The sequence below is a fragment of the Rhopalosiphum padi genome, chromosome 4 (assembly GCF_020882245.1).
Source record: "Rhopalosiphum padi isolate XX-2018 chromosome 4, ASM2088224v1, whole genome shotgun sequence".
Classification (NCBI taxonomy): Eukaryota; Metazoa; Arthropoda; class Insecta; order Hemiptera; family Aphididae; genus Rhopalosiphum; species Rhopalosiphum padi.
Window position 1 is genome coordinate 41,857,503 of NC_083600.1, and position 27,513 is coordinate 41,885,015.

Sequence of the window (27,513 nt, forward strand, 5' to 3'; positions counted from 1 at the left end):
AGGTAATATTCATAAAAAATCAAAACAATTATTTTTCCTACAAACGTGGATTTTTTTTTTATCATAATTCAGAATTTTACCTATTTTTGATTGATGGCTAAAATGGTACAAAATTATTATAAATACCAATTAATTTGTTTACGGTTTCATTTGCCATTTATTATCCTCGTCTTTACGAGGCAAACAGGAGGAACGTCGAAAAGCGACGGCCAAACCGGACCCGCAGCCAGCATGACCCATACTGCACTATACAGCATACATATCTATTAATTCTATTAGTATATATTATATGTACTGTGGTTTTATTATTATTTTTTTTTTTAATAAACAACACACATTTTAGTTGATAATAACTATTAAAAAATACAAAATAATTCATATCAAATGCTGTTTAATAAATGTAAAAAATGTACCTTTCTCTTTCTGTAAATGTTAAATTAATAATTTTAAATTTACTTACTTACTCGTCATCGTTTTATATGTATAGTACTTAATTAGTAAAACACTATTTTTAATATTACGTGTTATTACAACTATAAATATTTAAATCAAATAATAACAATATCCACAGAATGTAATGATGTACCTATTGATGTAATACACACTAAATATGGGTAGTTAGGTAGGTCTATGAATTTGTTGGAGCAGTAAACGGTCTACTTATTTTTTTTTTATCAGGTCTATTTACTGTAAATATATGCATTGATGTTCCACAAATGTTATTAGAATCGTCAGTGAATAATGTTGGTTTTGTATTTCTTTTCGTAGACGTTATCTGTTGTTGTTTTCTTATTTTTGGAGTACACATTTTTTGTAATCGCACATCATCCTGAAGTTAAATACATTTTAATTATAATATTTCGTTTGTACGAAATTTCTCGTTAGTACCAATAGCACCCATAGTTATGAGTTATATAACTATATACGGGTTTGAAAAATTATTATAATTATTGCTTTATTATTTATTCGAATCATCTAAATAAGTACCTATTAAACCTTAATTTATAAAATTATAATGTAAGATACCTGTTCAGTGTCCATAAATTGTTTTAAAATTTTTTTCAACTCCATATTTTCGGTTTCTAGTTGTTCGACTTCTTTCATTTTCTTGCAGCGGACTAAACATGATAAAATATAAATTACAAAAAATTCTATCAAACAGAAATAAATATATCAACTTGTTTATATATTTATGCATACGGTGTAACGTTTGGTAATATTTCTTAATGGCTTTATCGAATACATCCCATAGGACCAAACGATCTTCAGGAAAAGCGTACATAAACTGTTTCCAATAATCATTTATATCCTTTATACTTAAAGTGTTTGTTAAATAAAAATCAGAACAATTTTGGCCGTGTTGATCTAAAACTTTTGATTTTGAAATATCGATAGTTTTTTTGATGATGCGAAGGTAATCTGTATCACTAATCGTTAGTGAATGATTAGGGTTATCGCATAGTTTTTTTTGAATACTCTGATCTTCTGAAAAATAAAAATATATAAACACTTTAATATTCTTACGTTATATAATACTGTTTCAATTTGATTCGCATATCATTTATATATTATTATTATTGTTATAACTTATTTATAGGTAGCTGTTTTAAGTAATACGGAGAGTCGTATAATAGGTTATATTTTACAAAGAACTTGTGTTTAACATATATAATTATATACATTTTTAAAGAAATTTATATTTTTTGTTTTTACTTTCTTCTTTGATATTTCCACTGTATTTCAATTGTGTAGTTTCTAAAAAATCATTTTGTTCTTCGGTCTCCATTTGAAAATGTTCAAAGTCTACCTGAGAAACTACTCGGACCATTATTTTTTTTGTCTTAATCAAAAAATATGAAGGGTATGATACTCACGCGAGTGTTGATATTTTATAGCCGGGTTTGAGTCGTTTTCACTGCATAATTGTTCGAAGTCCGTCAATGATAAGGAAACTAAATAAAATACCGTTTAAAAAAAATATAATAAAACAATATTAGGTACTTTCGATGATATAATTATTGGCAAATCGTAACATCACATTAAATAAACAAATTTTATCAACCATTGTATTTCTTAAAAATTTGTAGATATGCTTAATATAGAATTTGGGAATCGAGGAGTTTTTATTACAACAATATAGTGGATATTCATTATATACATAATTGAGCTCATCGTACATGTGATCGTCGAATTGTCAGAGTCTGTATTAGCACGTTCTATCGAACGATAGTCGTTATATTTTGTGTTTACAATCGTGTTGATATCATAATCAAGTTGAGTAGTTGAATTTTCTTTGAAAAAATGTATATCATTATTTGAACGCTTTCTAAAATATTATACAAACATTATTATTATTTTGTAATATTTTATTTTTGACGTAAAAATGTTTTACTTTTCCGACACGTTAGTGGCCGCAGATAAGGTTTTTTCCGTGTATTTCGTATGGTTTTCCGTAAACATCAGTATATTATCAATTAATTTGTTTTTGGAATCGGGTTTCCATTCACTGTAAAACGTTAACGGATAAAAAAAGTTAGTGAACGCAACGTAACTGCGTTTTTTTTTTTAACAGGCCTGACGAATCCAATGTCCAAACCTATCTATATTTGTTGACTGATTTATATTATCAGTTTTATGCCACACGATGGGTCCGCAGCAAATCGCACAGGTCACCATCGTTTGGGCGTACGATAATAAACACCGCCACGAGTCGATGTTGTTCAAACCGTACGCTGCCATCGCGTTGTACAATAGAATAAGATTATTTTTCGGGTGAGATTTAATGATTTCGATTAGTTCGCTGTCCAATATAAAAGAACTATTTTTTATAGTCATGTCGAAAACTAACTGCAACAGCGCCCGTTCTCTGGTCTCTGTGTACGAATCAACTGATTTTTTATCATTCCGGAGTCGCAAGTCTACTGTAAGGTTATCTAAAAACAAAGACAATTCAACACCATATTGATTCATATAATCTTTAATCATTAGAGACGTATCCTGAATTTTCACATTCTAGTCATTCTACTGCAGGCGATAATAATTGTATTTTACTACACCCTCATTATGAATATAAATTTTTCACAAATCATAATATTAATTTTTAACATAATGATATAAGTATGATTCAATAGGAAAACAAAGAATCGATAATCTCTGTATGGACTATGGATATTATATATTATAGTGAATTTATATATCATATATATATACGAGGCCGTAACTGAAAAATAATTTAGGGGGGGGGGGGGGTTAAGCTAAAAAAATTGTGTTTTGATTAATACAGAGATTGAAATAGTTATTTTACCTACTACCACATAATATAACACGAAAAAATTTCGGTGGGGGGGGGGGGTTGAACCCCCAAAACCCTCCCCCAGATACGGCCTTGTATATATATAAGATGTATATTGTATATTTGTATAATATATACCTTGTTTATTTGGTGTATTTGGTTTTTTTCTGTAAGACGGAAGATCGCTAACATCAAGATATTTGACTTTTGGCGGTGGCTGCCAATCAATACTTAATTGAGTTTCGTGTATGAATTTATCGACATTGAAAATCTTGATAAAACGAATTAGTTATTAATAATAAAGATGTATAAGTTATTTAAAAAAAATTATATATTTAGTACTCTTTGTAAATGAATATTGATTTGTTCTTGAGAAAAATTCCACAGTTCTTTATACGTCTTTTCTTGGATTTCCGCAAATCGTTCAGCTTTTTTTTCGTGTCGCTCAATGTCTTGTTTCAATTTTTCAATTTCATCGTGTAGCAAAGGAACTTTGGCTTTGAAATCAGTTTTATTTTCTCTTAAAATCTTTTTCTTTGTCGATAAAATATCCTGTAATCTAATTATAAATATTGCGTCAATATTGTTTTCTTTTTAATTCTGTTGTCAGTCATAAAGTATGCACTTATTGATTTTTCTCCTTTGGATAGCTTTTGCACAAGCATTTTCCTCTTCTCGTCTTTTGAGAACTTGATAATTATAATTTAGTTTCTCCACATTATCTACACATTTAAGTTTAATTAACTCAAATTCCCTTTGTAAGTACTATAAAATATAACAAAATTAATTAAAATTTAAAGTAAAATTAAAAACATTAAAGGTTAAACCTTGTTAAACGTACGTTTAATTCTGTATTCATGTTGGATTTTAAATTTCTGATTATTTCTTCGTTCATTTCATATTGTTTCATTATATTATTTTCCTTCTTTTCGATCATTGCCAAACGATTATTTAATGAATCGGTTTCAGTTAATATTATTTTATTATAAAGGTTTTCCCAGCCCTTTTTAGCTCTATCAATTCTATATTCTCGTTGTTGGTCCATAGTTGACTATCAGAAAATTCAATTTAAATTTAAATCCTATATAGTATATTTTAAGTGCTTACTTTTATGTATTGTATGTGATTTTTGTATTGTTTTCTCATAAATTTCACTTGATTTTCAATCCTTTCTTGTAAAATTCGAACATCTTCACTTTGGGCTGCCTGTTCTTGTAAAAATCTATTGTCCGATTCAGCTAAATCACGTTTCAGTATTTCAATCATTTGATTTTTTTGTTCAATAAGATCCAATCCTCTTTCTAAAATTAGCATAAAATTTAAATTATGTTGGTATACCCTTAAGTTAGTAATGATCAATTGTTTTTTTTTTTTACTGACTTTTTTGTAGTTCTAAATATTTGTGGATTTCTAAGGCATCGTTTTTTTTTAATATTATAGGCCATTGACTGCTAATTTCCATAAATTTAGCATTAGCTATTTCAGATTCCAATTCAACTGCTTTTAATCGAATATCTCTTTCACTTTTGTCAGTTTCTCTACGATTATTTTCACGATTGTCATTCGCTAAATGTACGTTAGTCACTAATTGAGACCCTTCTTCTGTATAGTTAATAAGGTCTGATTCACTGTTTTCAATTTGTTTTAATACAGATACAGGTACATCCATCTTATCAAGTTCTTTTTCTTCCACTTCTACTGTGTCGAATCTACATTATAAATTTTATTTGACCATTAATAATTGCAATAAACTAAGCTTAAGAATGTTTATTAATTGTGTTTTTATTTTATGAAATCCGAATATCAGATATAGTTGAAAACATAAGTAAATTATAGGTAATTCATTATTTATTTTCGGTTTATCAGGCTTTTTTTTTAGTATTTTTTATTGACAATTTTTAATTTTTCTTTTAAACTTAAATTAGTTGGTAATAGTTTCATATAATTATCTAACCCTAGATTATTAATGCATACAAAACATTGATTTATCGTTTAATATTATATGTATTTTATTATTTAAGTTTAAAAAATAGTACATAGGTAGGTATTTATTTTAACTAAATTATTTTCTAATCGAGTATACATATAGTTATTGCAGTTAGGTACCTATTAGATTTTACCTATTATTTATTACGACAACCATAATAATTATTTATAACTCATATATAAGTTACTCATGTACAGTTACTTTTATGTACATGCACTTAAGTATAATCAACTCATAAAATTAAATGTAAAATATTGTTTTTATATTCTACTTATTATGATGACTTGTTCATTCAAATGTCATTATACATAGATATTCAATGGTTCGTTATTAATGAAGATTAAAAGTTATTTACTAAATCAGAATCTAAGTGGGTACCTATTTAATATAATTAAAAAAAAAAAAAACACGTACTTTAAAAATTATCAGGTATTAGTTTGTTTTTGTATCAGCTTTTTATTTAAGTAATTTACAAAATTTATATCAAATTTTTTTATTTCTTAAGTGTTTGAAACGCTATTTCGTATTTAACTATTTACCTAATTAATACTGCAATACCTAATAAATAATAATAGGTAAATATATTATATACCTAATAGAAAATAATGAATTAATATATATGTATAGGTATATCAATGTAGTAATATATGATATGATATTCTGGGTGATTGTATAGTAAATATTAGACGTCTATTTTTGATACTTTTTCTCTTTTTTGAGTTTTAAATGAGCTTCAAAAGTTTCATTAGTATTTTGAATCAACAATTTCATATTTTTTTTAAACTTTCTCCACAGCTTTCTAAACGTCTTAATAAACTAAAGAATATCTTAAAATTAAGATACAATAAATTTCAATGATGAACGAATTAAAATAAAAACAAAATAAAGCTCTTACTTATATTTTCTAGTATTTTTTGTTGCGTTCATCTTTCTCTTGTGTTTTTTTTCTTTATTTGGTGTAATATTCGTGTTGCAATCATTTTTCAAATATTTTGATCTTCTATTAGACTTCATTTTAGAACTCTGTTCTAATGAAAACACCTTAAACTATACACTGTTATGCTATTTCATTAAATATGACGTTAGTATAAAAAAGTCTCCATATTGTGTAACTAAATAACATAAACTAAAATATCTGGCGTATTAATTATATGTAACTATGGATACCGGGGTAGTTATCGAATAAATAAAAAAGTGAATAACAATCATATCATATACTATACATTATAATCATAATTATAAGCACTACTTATTGTTTACTCGAGGTTAATATTTTAATAATAATATTATTAATAGCGTCTAATGTAAATATTTGTAAATAATTATGTATAAGTACTATAAAGTATATACGCATAACACACTTCAAACAGTTCAAACATAGAACAATAGTTAAAAATTTGTTTATTTTTTAAAACTCTCTCGCTCGCGTAGATTATACCTATATTTTTTTCTAAGAAATTTAATTACGATCAATTTTAAGAGATGGGTGTATTTACTGTGACGACTATGCTAAAGGTGTGGTATTACCTATAATTTATGGTTAATTAATAAATTAAATCCATAATTGCATCGAGATTTATACATTTACTTAAGTAGGTAGTAATTAATTAAGAGTAATATGACTCAAATAGCAGTCAACGCTATTATAAAATGGTCAACTACATGCGTAAATGCATAAACATTATCCACTTGTAAAGTATATCTAAAAGGCAAATCGTACTAAAGATGTAACTATACTTAATAATATTCATACTTGCATATTTATATTAAATCTATGTATTCGATTAGTAGTTTTCGAGTTATTTAACATGTATCGGTAAGAATAAATAGGTCTATGATAAATAATAATGGGTTTAGAAGATATGTTGGATATAATAATTTTAATAATTAACAGTATTAACATTAATCGATCAACATTTTATAATATTTTTAATAATATTGTCCTAGTTTAATGAGTACAATACTACTATAATAGAGTACTAAATCCAATTTTACGAGTATACATATATTTTATATTTTTGTAAATCCATTTATAAGGACTATTATTTGTAGTTTATATGTACCTATAAACTTACTTTATAATAAATCAGAAACTATATTAGTTCGAATTTTGATTTAAATGCATCAATCCTTTCTAAAAAAATTATCTAATTAACAATTTATAATAAAAAAGTTTGTTCTCATTTTGAAAAAGTAGTGTCAAAACTGGTTTTAACTATAGTTAAAACTTAAAATGTAAAAAATGATTTTTTAGAAAACTTGATTTAACTAGTTGAAAAAATGGAATGTAAGAAAATAACTTATGTAACTAAGTTATTACTTTTTATAAATAATCATACTACTTGACTTATTAGTTATATTGCTAAAATTAAAGTTATTTATTATTATTTATGACATTTATGTATTATAAACTGTATATTTTTTGCATTGATTTTTCTGTATTACGTATTAAAATCGAATAATATTGTAATTGTAAATACTATCGTGAAAATATTATAATCATCGTGGTCATCCGAACCGTCGCTGTCTTTTAAATGTATTAATTACGATCAACGTGTATAAAGATTATACCAGTTTAAATTTAGGTTTTAAATGTATCATTTTTTTGTTATAGATGGGTGTTTCTTTAGAACAGTACTGAATACTGATCACACATAACTTTAAAAAGTATATCAACATTGTTTAACATTATTTTTTTAGAAAATATAAAACTACGCAATTTTAAAATTTTATTTTTCCTGTTTTATAGTTTATTCCAAAAACTAAAATTGTATGATGATACATGAATAAAAAATAAATGTAGGCGTGAAAAGAAAGCAATATGAAATGTTAGAATTGTATGTAGGTATTTCCTTTTTTCAAAAACCAAATGTTAATATAGTTAATACTTTAAGAAATAACAGGTTTTTAGTAGGTATTAAATGTTGAAATAATGAAATTATAATGTGTACCCACTGAAATAATTACCAATTAACATTAAATTTACTGGCTTACTGCATTCTATATAAATTATAATTATATTGGGTTGAATAAGGAATATCAAATAGTAATTTTTGTTTTTGTTACATTTAAAGGAAAGTGATTTATACTCTGCAATGTTGTTGTTCACCTTTTTAAGTTGTTTAGACCCGATTATACGGGGTCAGCACTCAGCACTGAAAATAGTTTTGGCAAGTCTTATTGTATATAATATGTATTGTAGCCAACTTGTTGAGTCTTTTCTGGCTATCAGAAGACATATTTTGTCCTAAGAAACTATTATTGTGACATTGAAAAAACAAATTAATTGATCAATATCAAAAATACCCGAAAAATACTAAAAAAAAAAAAAAAAATATTAAATTTATCTATTATACAATCAATATTTAACTATATTATAATATATGTTATTGATGAAACGTTTTATAAAATATTGTGAACAATATATTGTCGTAGTTGTTTGATTAAAAAATATTCGTCTATTATATAATAATGTACTCATACATCATTATCTTTAGATTCTTTAATATCTATTTTAGAATAAATAATATAGATCAAATCTTAAATGAAATAAAAAAATCTGCATTTAATAAACTCGTTGAGTTATTTACAATTTTATTAGGGTACCTATGAAATGGCGACTATTTTCAAACAATACTCGTTGCTGAGGATATTTCTAAAGACCCACTATGATATACTTAGTAGAAAATATAAAATACTGAATAAAAAATATCATTCCCATCATACGTATATTATGATTAACTATTATAGGAGCCAACAAATACACTTGTATTAATGTACCAATGTGGCAATGTAGAATAAAAGGGTTAAAAATTTTAATACCATTTTTTTTATATATTTCTGGTGTCGAAATATAATTTAAAAATAAAAAATGTATTTTGTAAAGGAGTCGGAACACCAAGAACAAACTATTTTTATTTATAGATAAACCAAGTAAATAGTTAGACTAAAATAGTAAGAATCGAAGTGCGTGGTATTATTTTTATTATCATATTAGCCGAAGAGTGATTATTACTTACTAGTTAAATAAAAAATATAAATGATATGCCTATATAAATAAAATTAATGTCTGTTTGTTTGTTAGTTTGTCATTTATATACTCTAAAATAATTTAGCGAGGTTTTCAACGAAATATCGTTTTAGAAACAAACGATGTATTTTTGAATATAATAAAAATTTACATGCAAATTATGAACTCTACGAGTACGAGAGCTTTGAGTAATTAAAAAAAAAATATGTAAATAATTATTTAACGCATAAATAAAATTAGATTAAAAACATGAAATGATAATTTTTTTATTTCAAGACAAGCTAAATATATTTACGTTATTCACATTATATTACAAATTAACGAATATTTATATTTGTAATCTTTTCTCTTGTTTACACTTCTTTTTTTTTCTTTTCAGTTTTTACTACCCATGTAAATAGTGAATGTATTAATTATATTGATATTTATTAATGGATTTTATTATAAGCTTATGCAGTACTAAAACTTGTGTTTTGTTTTTGTCAAGGTGTAGGCCAATGTGGTGTAATTATTGTTTTTCGAATCGGATGAAAATTTACTGATACAAATATTATTTGCCTAGGATCTATACGTCATTATCACACGCTTAATATTGGAAATCGTTACACAAATGGGTATTTTGAACTTATATAATGCTGTTACTACTGAGTACTGTCTATAGTCTATAATTTGTTGCTGTTCGTCAATATTTAATATATCACTGGTCTATTTTGAGTGTTAGGTGCAGTGTATTTATAATTACCGTTACGATAAGCAAAACATTATTATTATTTATTATTATTATTATTATACAAGCACTAAAATCTTAGTTTGAACTGAATTATTTTATATTAACTTTCGTAAGAACCTACTGTAATTTTATTTTTTTTTTTGGAAAAAATAGAATGTATACAAATTTAATTAAGGCATAAAAACGTTAGTTATTACTCAATTTTGTTTCGCTATTAGATATAATAAATCGTGATAATTTTCATAACACGGTTCAATTCCTCTCGTGCTAAATATATTGACTAATAATTAATAGGTAAGTATTATTGCATAATTTATAATAATAGGTAGTGTGCAGTTATTTTGCTCAACGCTATGATATTGGTTTACTGATGCAGAACTTTTATAACGATTAATAATATGTATATGTATACAAATATCAACATATGAGGATAAAAATGTTCTGACTTATATTTTTTATAGGATTAAATACTAATGACTAATATGTAAGTAACTTCTTAACGTAATATTAAATAAGATCTTGTAATATTTAACATTTATTTAAGAATATTTTATGATAAGTCCAACGGAAAAATTCCGTATAATGATTGATGTATATTATTGTAAATCGTATTCGATTTAAATAATATGAATAATAATTTATGACATACCCACCTACTTGCGTAGACATAAATAAGGATGATAAGGTGTTTAGAAAGGTGTAGATCCCACCTGGGCAATCTCAAGCCCTCCTTAAGATATTTTAAGTTATTTAATTATTTATATTGCATTTTATAAGCAATAGAAAAAATTATAAATGTATTTTACATATTTAATTATTAGGTATTTTTGTAATATTATCAAAATTATATAAAATGTATTCTGAGGAGGGGGTCGAAATGAAGGGGTTGATTAGCGACACTTATCTTGATTCATTTTTTATTTAAACTTTTATTTATTTTGACGATTATTATAGGGATATTGGTTATGTTTGTAGTAAGTCTCGACAACACTTTTTTTTAACTTGCGATGAGAATTCTCAGGTTTTGTTGGGATGGATAAATCTTTTATAAAGGAGGATGGATGATTTTGGAGTCGATTGTGAGAGCGTGTATAAAAGAGGCGTGCTTCATTGTTAGCCCGTAAAGTGTATACAGTAGAACCTCGATTATTCGAACCTCCGTTATAAGAACCTCTATTATCCAAACTGCAATTAGCGTATCCAAACATTCTGTTATCCGAACGTTTGCAAGACTTGGCTGCAGAAAAGTGCGTTGCAGCTCGTCGTCAAATAAAAATCGATAATTTTATCAAAAAAATATAATAAACATTATATGTTCCTATGTATGTATGTAATGTATTTCTAATAATGTAATGTATGTAATTCTAATAAAACATTAATAATAATAATAACAATAATAAATATGTATATACATAATTTAAAATATTAACTGTTAAAAAAATTTATTTTTTAAATTTCCAGTATCCGAACTTTTGCGTATCCGAACTAGGTGCAGTTCCAATTAGTTCGGATAATCGACGTTCTACTGTATTTGATTAACCCAAGCAGAATTCTACGGTATTGGTAAATTACAGCCTAAACCCTAAATAAAGTACGATGGCCCGGGCTTTTTCAAGGGACGTCTCGGGCCCAAGTTTATGAAAGGTACGTATGAGTTGCGACACAATGATGTTTATATTACATTTATAGTGTACACACATTATAATAAAATGAAAAAAGTATTTAAAGTAATTTACTAAATTAATTATTAATATTACTTGTTTTACAAATATTCAAATCAATTTTGTTGTAGGTATCAAATTAATAATTATTATATAGGTAATATAACATAATACGTAACGTCATAATATTTAACATTTTAAATTTTTGTATGAATAATATATAATATTGTTTTGTTAATTGTAGAATATAATATAATAATAATGTTAATCATTATATTATACAAAGATATAACTGCTCACACGTGTTGAACATTTTGTTAATGGTTTATCGCTATGTATAGCCACCACCACTGCATCTGCCAGGTACATAGGTTAATTAGGTTAGGTAATGATAATTACTAGGACCGCAACTCACCTACAACGAAAATATTGTCGGGCCACAACTAACCTATACAACTAAATTGCCTAAAATATTATCGGGCTGAAATTTACCGGTCTCGAACTTCGTAAACAACACTTAGGACCGCAACTCATCCACATCCGAATTCTATACTACATTTATAAATCACTATCATAATTTAATTCACCGTATATTATTATTGTGTGAAGTATTAATTTAACGTTTGGACTGTTGTCTATTAGTGATTATCAGGGCTCGGGACTTAAAATATTTGCTTATTTTTATGAATTGACATTCAACGATTTTTCAAAAAAATGATTATTTCAATTTTTTCTGATTATTTTTGCTTTTTTGACCAGTTTTACTACTTTTTTGTGATTTTCTCCTGCAAAGTAATTTTTGATAGAATTAAAAGTGAAGTATGATTTTTTTATTATATAAACATTATATAAACATTATTTTTTTTTTTTTTTTTTTTTAATTTAGTTAGCTTTGATACAACCTTATACATATTATACAAAACTGTTTATAATATAATATATTAATTTGTAATTGTATTAAATTGTATCATATTGTTTTGGTGTTTAAAGGGCCGTGTGTGAATGTAGTGACTTCACGTTCATTTTGTTCCCAAATCATTTTAGATGGGTTGTCAGACATTCGTCAGTAGCCACGTAGGTTTTCATCAAATTCCAACCGGGACCATATATTGGAAATATACCTTACTGAAATCGGTTTCATAAAAAAAGAATTGTTTCCTGAATAGTTTTCAGTTTAACGAAAACTGATAAAATTTATCTCAGATATTTATATATTATTTCATATTTCTGACGTTTAAAATAAAATATAAGTATATACACATTATTATATAAAATATGTTGCTTATTTTCTTGCAGCGACCTTCTAACCATTAATTATTGTTTATCGGCTATCGTTTATTTTGTTATATTTATAAACTTTTTAAAGTATAACTTTGATATGACGTCATGATTAGGTACTATAACACCGTAAGTCGTGACACAAAACTATTTGTTAATAATCGGTAATAATTGTTTTCGACTGTTATACCCGCGTGCGTCTTATTGTAACGTGCGTTGTTGTTTTATCAAAATAAATATTAGTTTATTTTTTTACACGATTACAGAAATCAAGTGGTAGCCAGTTGGTGAATGTTAATATTTCAATAACATAGCTTCAAAAAGACCACGCCGAATCACTGAACGATTGCGAAATGAGTAATTTCTTTTTATTTATAAATAATAAGCGAAACCAAAAACAATTATTGCGTGAGTAGGTACAGGAGGAGCGGGAAATGTTGATTTTTCCTAGCAGGATACTGTACACAAATAATTGAGATTATCAAAATAGGTATGATGGTATAAAGTTTGATATGATATAGTTTTAAGTGATGATATTCTCTAAAATCGAACGTTTCACTTTCAATCTCAAGTTAATGATAATTTTAAGCGGATTTCGGATTCAAGCTCTAAGTATTTGAGGACTTATAATTATTGAGGTACGTCTATGCTTACTTTCGTAGATATGGTAAATATAATACGAAAATGATCTATGCCGTTGAAATGACGAATTGGTAATATTTATTTGTCAAAAGTATCTATTTATATAATTATATCATATTGATAAATTATAATAAATGTAAGATTGTAGAGTTTGTAAGTATTATTTTAACAATATTACATTCTAGTTGATAAATGATATAAATTTGCGACATTCAATATTTTATTTTTAATGTACGGCGATATTACCGATGTCTATGCGTTGTGTAATCTATACCTACACAGTCACAGGACATAGTTATAGATTTCCGTAAAGCAATGTTGACGCGAATCGATGGCAATAGTCAGTAATCAATACATTGATGCAGCCCGTTGTCTGCAGTTATCACCACATTTGAATAATTATTTAACCGTATTACTTACTTACTTCAATTTATTGTATTCGCACCGTTGTAACGTGAATAAATTCATATGAATGTTATACGCGCAACATGAATTCTTTAAGAAATCCGGCATATTTCGAATTTTCATCCTATAACACAACGGCTGTAGAAAGAAGAAGTTTATGTAAATCTGAAAATAGTTTCTTTTTCTAGTGAAATGATATGTTATGTATTAAAATTTCAAACGAGGTTAAAGCATATTATGGACGTTTGAAATGACAAATTGTCATAACAGGACAACGGGGTAAATAAAAAGACGTATTTTCTTAGATTTATTATTTATACTGTATTTTTATCAATATATAATACAGTTAATAAATTATTTTATAAAAAAATGTACATAATACAACACTAATTGATTTTACACAATTCGCCTAATAATAAAATAATATCACAAGTTTGTTTTATTTACAATTTAGGCAATACAATTATAGAATAAATAATTTGATAAATACTTAATTATACAGGGATAAAACAACAACTACAGTAGTTGTTGTGTTATTTGATTTCGATCACATATGTCGCTGTCATGCATGGTATGATGTGTACAATAGCCGTACTATATAATAGGTGGTATATACATATAGGTAACACGGTAAGATATAATATATATATATACATTACCAGTTCTCTCATTAAGTCCATTAACGCCATTTATATAAAATATAAAAATATACAATATAGGAGCAATTACACTCAATTATTATTATGTCTTCATAACTACGGTATATTAGTTGATGTCGACAAACAAAAAAAACAAATAATTAAAATAATAATTATAATAAAAAACAAGTGTAAATATCTTTGTGCGCGCGTGATTAATTGACTGACAGGACGTGATCCTTAAGACGACTACGTTTTTTCAATTCGTATCCGTTACATAATAAGTCACGGGCAGTGCAGTGATGTATACCTATAATAATATATACCTATAGCTGCAGGTTATACCCAAAGAAGCGAATCGGATATTACCTCCGATACCGCGACTCGGGTATACAAAAAAATCGGATTGCCATAACGCCGTTATGCTAACACGCTAATATTATTGTCGTGCGGACGGATTTCTTCTTTCCGCGATATGCTTAACCGTCGCTATCGTATAATATACTAAAACGACGTCGTGCGCGCGAACGCAAAACCGAGCAAATCGTCGCAACACGCGCAGCGGTGTGTCGCAGGCGGTCGAACACGTCCCCGTGCACACCGTATATATACCCACTAACCGATCCGCGTGCGCAACGCATCGCACAAAAATATGATTTAGTTACCCGTCAGTCCACGTCTATGTATATATATGTAGGCACCGGCGAAATCGTTTTGATCAGAGTTCATATATATATCATCATCATCATCATCATATAGGCGCTGTAGATTTTCACCACACGCGGCGAAAGTGGCGCGCCTATATGCCCGGCGGCGGTCGCACCGGCGGCAGTTTGTGACACGCGTCCACCAACGAACTGATGGTGTACACCGCGGTGGCCGGATCGCCGGGCTTGAACTTCTTCTTTTCCGCGTACACCGCGGCGCCCTTGTGCGTGGCGTCGCGGTCGCCGCTGCTGAACAGCTTCTCGATCTGGAGCAGCGTCTTGCCCCGGGTCTCCGGCAGGAACGCGGCCACGAAGCACGCGGCGAGCGCGGCGGCGGCCGCGAACAGCCACATGATCTGGTCGGTGGCCAGCGCGGTCATCAGGCTCGGCGACATTTTCACCGTGACGAATATGAAGAAGTAGCCCAGCGACGGCACCAGGCCGCCCATTATGCCGCGGACCTTGAGCGGGAACAGCTCGCCGATCATCATCCACGGCAGCGGCACCATTCCCAGCATGCTGACGCTCACGTTGAACAGGATGCACGCCAGCGGCACCCAGCCGTACGGCCTGGCGTCCACCAGCAGCGGCCCGTACGCCGACTCGTACGCGCCGCACGCGGCCATCGACACGGCCATCAGGACGGCCGACGCCATGGCCATCGTCCGGCGGTTCACGTGCTGTATGCACACGGACCCGGTGACGCTCATGACCAGCCGGAGCACGGCGACCGCGATCGACGCCACGTTGCTGTCCACCGTCGAGCCGGCCACTTGGAAAAAGTTTACGGCGTAGTACAGTATTATGTATATGCCGCTGGCCTCCTGCAGCACGAAGAAGCACACCAGGATCAGGAACGGTTTCCAGACGGCGGGCGCGGCGAAGTCCCGGAGCGTGGGCGCGGACGAGGACCCGTTGTTGCCGTCGGCCAGGTTGTTCAGGATCTCGGCCAGCTCCTTGTCGGCCAGCGACGGTTTCCGGCGCAGCCACATCAGCGACTTGCCGGCGTCCGCAACGCGGCCCTTGGACGCCAGCCACGACGGCGACTCGGGCGTCAGGTTCACCGACAGGAAGCTCAGGAACGACGTTAGTGCGCACAGGATGCTGACCACCTGCCACGGCATGATCGAGCCCAGCGAGTAGACGATCAGCACTCCGATCGACACGAAAATCGGCCCGAACGACGACAGCACACCTCGGTGTTTAGCCAAGCTCACTTCTGCCACGTAAACGTAACAAGCCGACGACATGCCTGTTATATACACGGAAAAAAAACCGTTTAATTTACTAATTACTATAATACAAATATATCTACGAGCAGTGGCGTATATAGAAATTAATTTCATGGGGGGGGGGGGGGGTTAAACAAATGTCCATTCTTAAGTTCCAATTAATTATACAATCGAAATCATTGCCCGTACTAACCGCACATTTCAGATATATGAGGGGTAGTGAGGGGTTCTCCTCCATACACGCCACTGTCTACTCTAATTAACGTTAATAAGTACTACACATAGTCATGTAGTCAATGACGACAGTGATGCCGAACTAAAATTAAATTAGGGGGGTAGGGCAAAAATTATTTCTTGTTACCCACCACCTTTTACACCATAAAATATATAAACATTTTTTTATTCCCTATTTTTTACGGGCCTGCTACACGTATTTATACATTTATAACTTACATAAATACTTTTTTGGGGTACCCACGGACCCCATCCACCGAAAAAAATGGGCGGACGCTCCTCGTGGATTATAGGTTCGGCGCCACTGAATAACGATATTTCCGAATAAATTAGAGACTGTATACGATGTTGACTAGGAAATAGCGTCAATGCCCATTATTTTCAGGTAATGAAGTGTTTAGCAATTTTCCTGAGTAACGAAAATATTATTTGTAATATTTCGGTCTTTAATTTCGACCATAATAAGTGATAAAAAATGTTCATTGGATGCCTTGGTATTGACTATATAGTATATAGTCTACTGACTACTAGTGTCGGGAGTTAATGATATTGATTAGACATTTACGTCATTATTTAATTTGATCATTGACGGTAACACATACACACACACACACACACACACACACACATACATTTATATAGACCATAATATTGTGATAAGATAATTATTTTTGATACTCTCTAAATTGATTCAAAAACAAATTTTTAAGAGAACATTATGTCCGTATGTGTTGTTTTCGTCTTACAAACGTGTTAGGCACATCGCACATGTACGATTATTTTTTACAAGTTGATTTTAATTAAAGATTGAAATTTACCGATTCTCAAGCTTAAAAGTAAGAAGCAACACTGTGTTTTATTTAGTTGATTTTTACGATACTTAAATTTTAAGCAAGTTATGAGTGTGTAAAATATTTAAGCTAAAAAATGTTCATAAATTGCTTAAAAATTAAAATACCGCAAGAAACTGTCGAAAAACACATGTTCTTACTTTTGAGTTAAATAGTATTTCGATCCAATCTAATATAAAGTTAACTACGCAAAATTTACCAGCTGAACGCAAATGTTCTAAATGCTGTTTGTGTACGTTTTCAAAAAGGAACAATAACACGTCATGCGGATGTGACGTCTTCTTAATACAAGGTTTCTATATGTGTTGTACATGATGTCCTCTTAAGTAAAAATACTAAAAAACTATTTTCTACGGATATTTAGACGACTATGACATATACTGTTATATAAAATAATATACACAAATTTATTTCTCTTACCGATAGCGACTCCTGATATGAATCGACCCAAACATAAAAACGTTATGTCTGTAGACAATCCAATTATTGTCCAACCAATTAAGAACGGTATAGATGTCAATTGAACTGTTGTTTTTCTCCCTAAGGTCTGCATGAAAACACCGGACATCAACGCTCCTAGAGGGTTCGATATAACCCCTAAACTGGCTGTAAAAACAATAAGATAAAATATATATATAAAAAAATACTAGACTCGTATTTGTATTTTAAAGTATTTCAGTAGTATATAGTTTGAACATTTTTCAGGCTGTACAGTTGCCGGAAATTATTACGTTTTATAACATATAGGTAATAAATTGTTACACAAATAAAAAAAAATGAAATTTTATCGATCCATACTAAATTCTACCGTTTCTATATGAAAATTATTATTGAGCCATACGTTTTTTGGAAACGCTTAAAGAAGTCAGAAATTCAAAAAACTTAAAATGCGCAGCGGTCTCGGTCAAATAATTATGGTCAAATTATTATAACAATAACCATCTGTGGCGTGATTTATTACAATATTGTAATTTGTAATAATAACGTGATTTTATAGTCGAACAGTTTTAAGACGCATATTTAAGACGTAGGTATTACATAAAGTCCTGCGTTCGGGTTGAAAGATCGCATTCAATTAACCATATAGCGACGGGCCAACTACTCGAGCATATCAATCATGTGTCATTATTAAGCCAATAATTGCGCGTGCTAATGCGGACAGGAACTTTCATATTTTTTTCTTTGCCGTTTTGCAAATTATATTTATTGCGCGCGATTGTTATCGAGCGTTTATACCGGACAACCTTGACCGCAACCTGGAGACACCTCGAACCCGGGATAGATAATGACATTGCTCTTAATGATTGAAATTATGGTCTGCGGGTTCTGCGGCTAGAGCGAAAGTAAATCACATGTGGAACGCGTATGTATGATTGGTACATATATAATCTGTTTCAGAATAATAGGTAGCGCATAGAGTATGGCAAATCGTTTCCTTATTGGCATCATAAGTGTATACGCTGTAGTATAATAAATATATATTATATTGCCGTCGTCGAAATCGACGAAATCACGAATGCGAAGTTTGGAAAAACGATCGGATTCGGTGCAGGTAACGATATATAGTAATTTTATGATAAAACGACCAAATGAGTGTGCCTCTATGAAATGGTTGTACCAATGTGCGCTCATCGAGTACAAAAAAAAAAAACGACAAATCGATTTCTGTAAACAATTATAATATATCGTCTATATTATAAGCATACCCTATATAATTACACTGATCGACCGGCGTATAATTGATATTGTGACTTTCAATAAATCATTATGAGATACTTTTGCAACCGGTTGTTTATTTTTCCTCCGATCGAGACGTCTTATTCGTCTATACACGTCGAGTTACACAGCAGCTGTATTAGCAAAGCCCGTAGTTGTGGCCGTTTTTCGTCCAAGTACGTTCGGCGTGACCCGCGATAATTAGTAGGTAGGTACCCTAGTGTGACACGCTGCTCATTGTGTTCGCGGTTTATTATTATGTTGATTAACGCAAGATTATATCTATCTGTTTATATATTACCCTATATAATATGTACGATATATATTGTATATTCATTGATTGAGGTGGTTTGCCGTGTTCGTCCTCCGCCAGTAAATCGTACATATATACATTATAAATCATAACCATTGCAGATGTTTTGATATTTTAATAGGTACCTACATCAAACCGTGACCGTCTATGTCTATTAGATTTATAAGTATTTTTCTGTTTTTCGATTGTAAAAGTTTGCAAACAGCCCGCGATCGACGTAGACGCGTTGCGTATTATTAATTTCCATCGAGTATTCGTCTATAAGTCCGTTTCGACTGCAAGATGCGGACAGAGGCACCCTAACCGCTGTATATTATATTATACACCTACCGGCTTTCGCGTATGTAATACGTTTAAGTTAAGTGTATTTAGTGCTTTGTAAATTTAATTTTAATATCCTTGTACGTCATACGTTTCGTTTGTTGTTGTAACTATATTGCGTCAATTTATTTAAATCATTTAAGTATATTCAAATGGCTTCTGCCCGTAAAATTAATTAATTAATAAATCATATATGCGTTAGATGCGCCCGATTATACAGTGTAATTGTGTAAGTGCAAGACGCAGCTAAATAATTATGATGGCCGTTATCGTTTTCGCCTCACCTATCCACGACGCTTCCACGTTGTTTACTAAAATGGAACTGTTGGAGTCGAGGAGTTGCGGAAGGAGTACTGCCGAGAACCCCTGACACATGCCCACGGAAATTGAATTGACATGGGCTGCCACGGCGGACATGATCTGCAAAACGAAAGCGCATATTATTACAACGCAATATAATACGTATTATACCTTTATGGCTATATTAATATGAATAACTATGTGTATAATGTATATATATATATCAGGTGCAACGAATCGCATAATTTTTTTGTTGCTGCTGCACTAATCTAGTTATAATGGATGAGACGACTTAATTTCAATTAAATTGCCCGCCACTCGTATATATAGGTGTATATGGAACACACGGCGAGCGCGTATATATGAACTCTGTCCGCATGGGGTTCATTGAAGGACGCTTTGACACAATGTTAAATTAAAAAAGAAAAAAAAGAACCTATAAGTATTTCCTTTTCGGACGCCTTGAACCTTGGCAATTTATGAGTCAATCGCTACCAAGACATTTTTGACATAGGTAGGTACGCGCACACAAGCCACAATAACACCGTGATTGATTGAGTCATAGGCCACGCGTGTGCATATCAACTCTCGCGGTGTTTGGCAGCGCAGAGCTTATTATAATTTTATATATGCACATACATACATAAGTATCAAGTCCACTTAGCGCCGCTGATACGTTTTATTGGGTTTTCATAAATACGTGGGCGCGCGCGTGTTACGTAGGTACAATCGAATCGTGTGATTATATACCCTGTAAAATCATATGGCGGCCGCGTGCCGACTGAAATCGCTGCACTCGCTGGAAAAGTGGAATTTATATGGTACGTCAGAAGTTGCGTTTGAATACCACGCGGTTAGCATCCGTTTTTTTTTTTTGTACACCGGTTTCGATAATAATTTGAAATTACAATAATATTTTTAGATTAACGCGATGATATCAATCATTGTCTTGTGAGATCCGTAATTGTTGTTAATTAATTGTATAACTGTTCGTATAATAACATCATATTGCAAAACTAATAAACGCATTAATGCTAAACGAATCTGTTGTAATAGGTACGTAGCTTATGAACATTATGATACGGTCCCGTGTAGCGTGGTTTTGCAATATGTTTGTAAAATAGTAACGTCCGTTTCGACAAAAAAACATAACTGCAAATTTCTAGAAAAATAAAAATTGCCAAATGTGTACTTTTTGTTTTTAGTCGCGAGCAATATTATTTATGAGAGTTGGAGGTTGAAAAGTGAGTATACAAAAAATGGGTCACGGACTTGTCAACGTAAAACTCATCGTTCTCGTGATTGTGTGTACTATGTCTTGCACTGTGATGCAGCAGTCCTGCGTGAAATTCGGATTATATAACACATTTTTAGCTCGTGCGCAGAAAAATTACTGCGAAGGTTCTTATTATTGTCGCTCGACGCTCGCGGTATAACCGCGCACTTACTGCTATAGTTTTATGGACCCGCCGAGAGATTTCCCGCACGTCTTGACAGTAACTTACGAAATCCGGAACATAATTCGACGTCCACGATATCCGCATACGGCATACATCATATCCGGTAAAATATTTCTAAGAATAATCCGTTTATTTTATACGCATTGTCCAAGGACATGAAGTCATAATAATATTAAGTACGCTCGCCTATCCTAACCACCATATATACGAGCACTCATCTCGTAATGTCGGGTTCCCTTTACCAGTTTTACCCCCTGCTACGCCCACAATAATTTAATCGCACATTCACACGTCGTCTATTTGCGTGGTTGGTACGTCGTAATTTAAAATCGAAATTACGTCGATGAAAATTGAAAATAAACTGATTATGCGTTATATTATATGAGTTGTGATCATGATGGTGATGTTGTACACAGAAGGTATGGCGAAGTTGCGTATAACCTTTGTTTTTTTTATCACGTTTCTTCGATATTTGTCGTACTTATCGATGTATTTTTAGAGCGTCGGGCGAATAATATTCTCATATTATGTACAGTGCAAAGTCTATAACATACGCGATAGTCAAGGAAAACAATTTGATCGATGTCTAAAAGATATATACATATATTATTATATAGATGTGTAATGATATACGCATGAACATTATGTAGAACGTTAAACGTGATAAAATTGTATAATAATGTATTAATGTATAATATTATTTTGTGTTTTATGTTTATATTATATTATATTTTTTTGACCGGTTCCCTTGCAATTACTCGTGTCTAATCACTGATGAGTGATAAGGTCAATGTCGTTACTATAATAAATTATATTTCCGTTTAACTAAAAAAATTTCGAGTTTTGTAATTTCAGTTTTATACTTTTGTTTTGTCTATTAAAAAGTAAGTTGGGAGATTCGTCAAAATTATAACACATAATTATTATACATAGATAGGTATTAGTGGTCAGATAATTATGATATGTCATCATTTTAAACTTATAACCATCATCTATTCATCTATACTATTAAATTGCTATGTCAAATTAGAAATTGTATAAATATATATTAGATAATTTTAGTTGATGGTCAAGTAATTGCCGACCGTAATGAGAAGAAAATTGCATATATATTGACATACAAGAACACGAAAGATATTATCATAAATTATTGCAACAGTATTTTTATTTTTTTATTTTTTTTATTTAACGATTTTGCTTGGGAAGTTATTGTATAGTGTTTTTGTATTTTTTTTTTTATCTTATTAGCGCTACTTTAGTTCAAACTATGTTATATAACAAGTATTTCTGAAATAGTTTCAAATATTATAATATTATACTATAGTATCATTCCGTCGATATTTAGATTGATTCATTCAAAATATGTCATCATTAGATCATATTATAGTAATGTAATCAAATAGGTTAATACTATAAGTACTAACTATGATATATTATATTGTTTTATCGAATTTTTTTTTGAATAGAACAATTAAATAGTTTTTATTGTATTTGTTAATTGTTTGACCTATCATTGTATGTCATTGCCTAAAAAAATTAAATACCTTCCTACCGAAATTTATCGTGTAAATTTAGTACCTACCAATTTTTTTATAACATACTAAATACTAAAATAACTACATATACCTATCTCATTTGCTTAAACACTTTAGTCACTATTGTGATCTATGCGATACAACAAACGGTTTGTTGTCTATTGCGTAAAGTTAGGCGAGCAAACCGTTAAATAATATGGTATACATAAAAAATCATATATTTGATTATTGTTTCACATTATTTACACAATGTGAAAATATTATTAAAACGAAAAAAGATATTTTTAAACAAGGTGCTCTTGTAGAATATTAAAAATGATCAGTAACCATTCATCGTTAAATTATTTTGTTGTATTAACAGCTTTAGAAAATTGAAAATAATAATATTAAAAAGTCATATTTGATTGAAAACTATGTTAAATGGTTATAGAATCTGTTTATTTGTAAAGAAAGTGTTCACCTATTTAAAATATAAGTAAAATATTGCATAATTAATCATTTTATATATAAATTAATTTTGATGATTTGCTTACAATTTAACAATATTGGATTTTTTAATTTAAAGTAGTTATATACTTATATACATACGTACATCGAAACTGTATATCAGATTTTTTGTTTTCTTAAACTAGATGGAAATTAAAACTTCATAATACAATCGGATGCTATATAGCAGTTCGTTTTTCCATTACAAATAGCTTATCGTTGTTTATTTAATAAGTAGATAATAATAATTTTTTTTTTAATTTAATCGATATTATTTTATAGGAATTCAAAACCATTTATGAAATTAACAATATGATTTGAAAATATGTTTGTTCATTGTGGTAATGTGGTTATTTTATTATTTAGTCTCGTAACTTTTAAATGATTTTTGGTAGGGTACCTAATAAAAAATATATGAGTTAATTTTTTAAATAATAACCAAATACTTATTATTTTTAGATATATATGTAGGTATTATGCATAAACGTTAATAAAATTAGTTTTATGTATTTCAAATTACTTTCATACACAATTTGTTCTTACATAGTTGTCATAGTTACATATAGATTATATATAATTTATTACTTCATACATATATTTTACATAAGAAGAATTATTAAATATAAAAGTATTATTGTTTGTTTTATTAATTTTAATTAATTTTTATACTATTTTTCTTAGCTTTACCAAGATATAACACGTAACATAAAGAAGTGTTTATATTATAGACTATATATTGTTTAAACAAAGCTAGTTGCATTCGATAAATAACTATACAATAATAAACACTGGTTGCTTGTTGTTAAAATTTTTAAAGAGTTTATTAATAATTTAGAAACGAATATTTATTTTTCGACAAATTATTATTTGTTTTCAGTGTATATATTTTTATAAGCCTGCATTATACACTGTAACTAGTAACATAATAAAATATTAATTTAAAATAGTAGTTGATAAAAATTATAGTAATACCTATTACATAAAATATACTAATGGCTAAATAAGTTGTTAAATTAATCATAGTACGATATTACAGTCCATAACAATAACTAAAGTTTTCTATTATTTTAAATACTATCTATTATGTACTAGTAATTACACAAAAAGTGTTTAGTGTTAAAATTATAATGGGCTTTTCAAATCGTTTTCTTAAAAAAATATATAATAATAATAATAACTAAAATGTTTTTTCTCTTAAATTAGTTTTATATATTTAAGTTCTGAGAACATTCATCCTATTTAAGATCCTATATGAGTACCTATATAATATATAATACGATATCGACAGTTTGTTTTCCATTATACATATATTGTTAGCCTCGACGAGATATAAAATAACTCAAAATAGCTTAATGTAATAGGTCCTATAGTATAAATTTACTTCTCATCAATCGTCAAAACTTAACTTCCCAAAGTATTAACACGCAATGATTATAATAACTAATGGTGTAATAATGATGGATTGGGATTTTCAGACTACATCTGGTTCATAATCGGGTCCTCAGATTTAGTATTTATTTTATCAATGCGTTTTATAGATTAATAAATTAATTTAATAATTGCGTTTTAAATATTTTTTACTGTTGTATAATAAAAACAAAACGTGGTTATTGATAATAAATTATATATTTTTTTACTAAGACAACGTAGGAACATTGAAATGAATAGAATATGTCAAATATTATTATATATTAAACATTTTACACGTGTTTTTATTGTTTAAGAATATCTTATGTATACTTAAATATTTAATATTAAACAATCCATTAATAATTGTATAATGTATATATATATATACAATTCACTTCAGCAGGTAATAATTAATAACTAACTAACTTATATAATAAGTTTTAATAATATATAATATATATATACGAATTGAAAACAATATGCATAGGTAGAACTGTAAAATACATTTTTAGTAATTTGATTTTTATAAATTTGAAGTCGATATAGTGATGTCTACAACCAACGTACCTAGCACCAAATCTATTTCGACCGTTAAGAATCAAATATTGTTCTTCGAAATGTAAACTATTCGACTACGTGTAGTTAAATTATTTATTTGACAAGAGCGGTTCAAACATGGTTGACACAATTTTTGTAGTACCGTGGTAAAATTTAAGCATAAAATGTTAAATATATATATAATATACACAACTATAAATAAAACTATATACATTATTTTCTAAATATATACAATTGTATGTTTAATATTATAAAAGTAACAAATGTTGCCAAAACAGTAGGTCGGGAATAATATCACAGCGAGTACCTCTACCTATAAGAGTGTAAGAAAACAAGTGCAGTCGGTCGCTCACACATAGAAAGTGGGGTATGCGACGACTTAGCTGCAGCTTTTTTGAGTGAAAAAAATAAATATATACATCTTCTACAGGTGTGTTAACATGCCAGCGGCGTACCCAGAATAATTATACATATAGGGGGTGTTCTAAAATGTTTTTAAAATACATATATTATATATCGGTAATATTTTTGGTCATTATAATAAATACAAAATGTAAACCAATTTGTGAAGCATAAAAATCCCGTGAGCAATAACACGAGTGCTCGGGCCTCCCCAATTCCCTCCCGGGCACGGCGCTGACGTATAGACTACGAAAACGTTGTCGTACTCACAGTTCGGCCACATCCCCATTGCCAGGTGTTCCATAACGTCTTGAAGGAATTTTTCATGACCCTTCAAGTATCGCGGGGTGCCCACCTATGGAGGATACCTTGGCACCACCAGGTCTCATCGGCGGCGGCTGCTGCTGCTGCGGTTGTCACGTGTAGACGCACTGATGAAAAACGGCTATCGCGACGAGGCGGACGGAAAAACGAACCGTATCTTCGGAAACACTCGGAAAATATTATTGCGATATATATATTGTTTGCAGTATGTACAAAAATATGGAAACGAAAAGATCGAAAGAATTCTGTCCGTTTATTGTGCGTACAGAGGCGACTGCGATTCTCCTCTCTCCGAACTTTTCCGGCGCCCGATGCGATCGACACGTGCACGATAAAGTCGTTAAAAACAAAAAAAAATTCTGTCCTTATATCAAAACGATATAAAATATATTTTAATATAATTTTTTGATCACTTTAAAAAACACACTGCGGCGACGACTGTTGTTGATTTTTATTTTATAGGATTGTCTATACAGTGTCGGTGGTGATGTTGTTGTTGTTGTTGTTGTTGTCGTAATGTCTCTACAGGCCGATGAGATGCCGACTGTGCCGCGGAGTCGGCGAATGTCGCGTGCCCGAACCGCCGCCGTCGATACGCGCGCGACTCCTACTATTTTTACGTAACGCGGACGGCGGCGTGAAATTTTTGCATCGCGCGAATTAACGCCGCCCGCCGCGGATCGTGTGTCCGCTCTAGCGCTAGTCCGGTGCCGCGAACAATACGGTAACAGGTCCACGATGACATCATCATCATCGCACACACAAGACGGCGCGCATTATCGTAATTACACGCGTACGACAGCCGTGTAATGACGCGTATGTGTGACCGCGGGTACATATATACTGGTTGCTATAGGTATACTATGGTATACGCCATAATAATACGGGCTAAACCGCGTTGTTATATTGGGCCGTCGTCAAAGTGGACGTTATGGTTTCCACTACGGTATAGGTATAATAGCAGTGCACGAGAAACTTCAATAATGATATGCGAGTCGACA

The 27,513-nt window shown here is 30.5% G+C and overlaps 2 protein-coding genes across 4 annotated transcripts; both read right to left on the minus strand.

Annotated features, from left to right (window-relative positions):
* Window positions 1-374: 374 nt before the first annotated feature.
* LOC132930861 (dynein regulatory complex protein 1) lies at window positions 375-6,369 on the minus strand. Of its 2 annotated transcripts, none has more exons than XM_060996945.1 (15): window positions 6,175-6,369; window positions 4,673-5,001; window positions 4,400-4,593; window positions 4,134-4,343; window positions 3,918-4,057; window positions 3,635-3,851; window positions 3,431-3,563; window positions 2,597-2,933; window positions 2,393-2,506; window positions 2,178-2,326; window positions 1,875-1,952; window positions 1,714-1,815; window positions 1,201-1,485; window positions 1,027-1,118; window positions 375-829 (listed from the first exon to the last, which is right to left on the minus strand). In XM_060996945.1, the coding sequence occupies exons 1-15, from the start codon at window positions 6,291-6,293 to the stop codon at window positions 629-631; spliced, it is 2,700 nt and encodes an 899-aa protein (XP_060852928.1). In that variant the 5' UTR covers window positions 6,294-6,369; the 3' UTR covers window positions 375-628. The 2 variants fall into 2 exon arrangements, with proteins under 2 accessions (XP_060852928.1, XP_060852929.1); XM_060996946.1 differs by having other exon boundaries at window positions 691-829; window positions 1,179-1,485.
* Window positions 6,370-14,340: 7,971 nt separating this feature from the next.
* On the minus strand, window positions 14,341-27,237 carry LOC132929582 (facilitated trehalose transporter Tret1-like). Of its 2 annotated transcripts, none has more exons than XM_060995032.1 (4): window positions 21,786-22,214; window positions 20,322-20,457; window positions 18,108-18,293; window positions 14,341-16,622 (listed from the first exon to the last, which is right to left on the minus strand). In XM_060995032.1, exons 1-4 carry the CDS (start codon window positions 21,879-21,881, stop codon window positions 15,463-15,465), a joined length of 1,578 nt encoding a protein of 525 aa, XP_060851015.1. In that variant the 5' UTR covers window positions 21,882-22,214; the 3' UTR covers window positions 14,341-15,462. The 2 variants fall into 2 exon arrangements, with proteins under 2 accessions (XP_060851015.1, XP_060851016.1); XM_060995033.1 differs by lacking the exon at window positions 21,786-22,214 and adding an exon at window positions 26,459-27,237 and having other exon boundaries at window positions 14,343-16,622.
* Between the last annotated feature and the right edge of the window lie 276 nt (window positions 27,238-27,513).